The sequence below is a fragment of the Triticum dicoccoides genome, chromosome 6B (genome assembly GCF_002162155.2).
Source record: "Triticum dicoccoides isolate Atlit2015 ecotype Zavitan chromosome 6B, WEW_v2.0, whole genome shotgun sequence".
Taxonomy (NCBI): Eukaryota; Viridiplantae; Streptophyta; class Magnoliopsida; order Poales; family Poaceae; genus Triticum; species Triticum dicoccoides.
In genome coordinates, this window is record NC_041391.1 from 467,707,641 (window position 1) to 467,711,048 (window position 3,408).

General features: G+C 43.2%; 1 protein-coding gene across 3 annotated transcripts in view; it reads left to right on the forward strand.

The window, feature by feature from the left end:
- The window catches only part of LOC119320495 (photosynthetic NDH subunit of lumenal location 3, chloroplastic-like), a 7,259-nt gene extending 3,851 nt beyond the window's left edge, over positions 1 to 3,408 (forward strand). For 2 of the 3 annotated variants that reach the window (XM_037594567.1, XM_037594566.1), the window contains exons 3-4: positions 1,821 to 2,100; positions 2,931 to 3,408. In XM_037594567.1, coding sequence (XP_037450464.1) covers positions 1,849 to 2,100; positions 2,931 to 3,038 — 360 coding nt within the window. In that variant the 5' untranslated portion in view covers positions 1,821 to 1,848 and the 3' untranslated portion in view covers positions 3,039 to 3,408. Of the gene's footprint in view, positions 1 to 19; positions 236 to 1,820; positions 2,101 to 2,930 lie in introns of those variants that run through there. The other variant, XM_037594568.1, reaches the window with a different exon arrangement.

A 3,408-nucleotide genomic window follows, 5' to 3' on the forward strand; every position in this document is an offset into this window, starting at 1 on the left:
AATAAGGGGGCAATTTTTACTTTTTCGAGGCGTCTTCCGTTGAGAACAGCCAGCTTACTCGCTTTATTTCCCCTTCATCATGCAAGAATTCGCCCCCTTCCACATCTTTTGAAGATCTTTTTATTTTCCTTCTTGTGGGGTCATCCGTTTAACCCACCCAGTCTCTTGGCATTTATCGGGGAAAGAGAGGAGAGGAGAGGAGAGGGGGACTGAGAAGAGCCTGATTTGATTCCTGGTAAGTGGAGCCACTGTTGGGGGGGAAGGGAATCTATGTTGGTTGGTTTCGCCTCTAATGCCGTTTCGTTTGCTTCTCTCTCGCCGTGATCTGGAACAAGCTGAATCCGATCGGCCGATCCTGATCCTGTTCGATCAGACTCGCTCGCTCGATTGACGATTGGGTTGAGTTCATTCATGCCGCTCCGCTCCTTTTCCTTCCGTTGATGTTCTTTCTTCTCTACTAGTACGAATGATCCCTTTTGCTCCGCGAGAAAAGTCGTAGCGATTTCCAACTTCCGTCAGTCAACCTTTTCAGTTATTAAATCCAAGATGTTTTGTTGAGGTTCAAAAGAAGTCTGAAGGAATGAATTGTCAAATGCAGAGTTAGTAGACGCGTTTAATCTGAATATCTGATCGTCCTATTGATCTTTTAACTACAACAGTTTGATCCATTCCCTGTTTCTAGTAGTACTTACTTGGTAAGCTAATTCGTGCGCTTTACCTTTCCGTGGCCCCCCTCATTGACATTACCGAACTCTCTCCTTTTGACTACTTGCTTAGCATTTGAAACATATTACACTGCACCTCCCACTGAGAATGTTACTGTCAGTTCGCGCAAACTACTTTAGAGTTTAGAGTAAAGATTTGTGCTTTCCACCCACGTTCCACGTTTGATAAGCAGGTGAGACTGTCATTTTCGTGATGTCATAGTCATACAGACAGTGGCCGAGCTAGAACCAAAACCCTGTGGCTGTGGGGTCAACTAATCTAAACTTTCTGGCACTTAAAGTATGTACCAAAATAATTAAGAAAAACAGTATTGAATCGGGAAACAGTACTGAATCCAAGATGTTTTGTTGAGAAACCTTGAAAGTAACGATCCGACGTTGTTGTCAAACAGCGCATAGATGATAGTAAAAAGTTCAAAATAGAGGGTTGAAAGAATGGTCATTTATTAGGGAATTCATGGGGTGATAAATACGTCATTTCTGAAATATCAAACTTGTACTACCATATTTGTTTGCATATCTATTTTGTCATTATATACTTTTGTACTTCATTCTTTATAACTTTCTGAAATAAATAACAGAAGCCCAAGTTTATTAATTAGTTTTCGTAGTCTATATTGGCACACTATAATGTCCCCCTATCTCATTTCCCAAGTTTCCGACCTTCTCCTTGCCCTCTGAATTCTTATGGTTGCAAAGGGTGACGGTTTCTCGCCGAAAAAAAGGGTAACGCTTGTGATTATCTCTCACATAAATTATGCATGTTTTCCTTGGGGCAGTTCGTGGTAGCTTCTTGTGCTGCCACCTTCCTTGATGATATCTGAAGATAGACAAGGTAGCCGAATTTGGCTTCCCTTTTCGTCCTTTCTCTTGTCTTGTTTAATATGCCCAGCAACGTTGAGAAAGGTCTCATCCTTAGCCAATCTTGTGGTGTTCTGCACTGACCACTTTGCCCCTTGCTGCATTACATGGCCTCTTTCCTGTGATGCACATGCTGACATCTGTTGCTTCTAGACATGCTCCAAGAATCAGTTTCTTTTTGCCTTTCCATAAATACATCCACATCATTGGCTCTGATATTTTGTCATGCAACAGGGGCAAAGGGAACTACACAGAAGCAGCAATGGATGAAGGGATGGAGCTTAAGGGGTGCGTTTGCCGGATCAAGAGCTGCGCCGGCCAACTTCTGTCGATGGAGGAGGATCTGGTGACTGATCTGGACGATGACTCATGGGACTTGGTCTGGAGGGACCTCCGGCTGAAAGCGACCTTCTTGTACATTGATCTGAGCCGTGTGATCTCCCGAAGTGAGAACGATGAGCGCAGGAAGGCGCTCACCCTTCTCGCCAACAAATTCTTCTACTGCACGGATGAGGTGATTGATTGTTGTCTCCCTTAAATTTCGGTAGATTTTCTTGCAAGCAAACCAAGATGATTTACTTGAAAATACAGCGCACGGCACTTATTTTACAAATTTCTTACTGAGGCACCTGCCAGGTGTGCACTTAAAATTTATTATATTAGGCACACCTATGAGTCAATCTTAGAAAGAAATACGATCTATGTCTCACTACACACATGGTAGTGGTCCTTTTCTTCTGGCAATCATGGTAGTGGTCCAATTGTTTAAGAATTTCCTTCTTATATATCATGTAGCAAATTCAGAAATTTTTCAATGTGGATGCTGTTTCTGAACTCTGATAACCAGTGTCCATGGGAAGCTAAACTGCTTTAAATTACGCTTGTTTTGGCATGTTTATGTCATATTTACGGACCACTGGTTCCACTGTTAGTAAGTTCTAACTATGAGTAAAAGTACATGAGAATAGTGTTCTTGACTCTTGACTCTTCAGAGTTAAGAGAACCTTCTAAGCCTCGATTTCCCATATCATGAGGTACCAATTAGATCTTCAAGATGTCTCGATCGCAGATCAATGCTTGTGGCCCCTTTACCAAGTTTGTATGGTTCTTCACTCAGATCATGCAATAAATAGTTGTCGATTGCATTTTGTTCAGATCGCTCAACTAGCAATGCGGCAAACTGGTCATGATCAAAACATAAAAAATCTCAAACTTCCGTAGTTGAGTCCTTGCGTGCAGAATTAAGTCGTAGAACGACACAGAAGTGGTCTGTTCAGTTTGTTTGTTTACTTTGTGGACGTGTTTGATGCTTTTGACATAAAACTGCTCCTGCACAAATGGCAGCTGGGTGATGCGGTGACGAGCCGAAGCGTCCCCGTCGTGAAGATGTGCTACAACGACACTGCTCAGGCTCTCCGTGAGTTGCTCGCGGCCCTTGCGCCGCCGCAGTAGCATGTTGGGCTCATGCCATGTGGCCCTGTACTGCGATGCGATGCGATGCTGTGAGGCAGGATCAAGCAGACACAGCATTTGCATCTTCTGGATAGCAAGGAAAGGATGGAGTCGTGCCAGAAACTCTTGCAGAGGGATGAGTCTTTATGTAAGGAACGTATGTGCCTGAAACTCACATGGGCATTTTCCAGATGAGCACTGGCTAGAGCACCTGTGTACATACATGGTCCAAATATCTCCGCAGTTGAAGCAGAGCAAGAGAAATAATACCTAGCGTGTGGTTATCTCCAGCAAAGTTTTCTCCTGTTTTGTTTCTGATTTTAATTATATATGTCCGTGTTTACCTGACGGTAATCGTTGCCAAATTTCA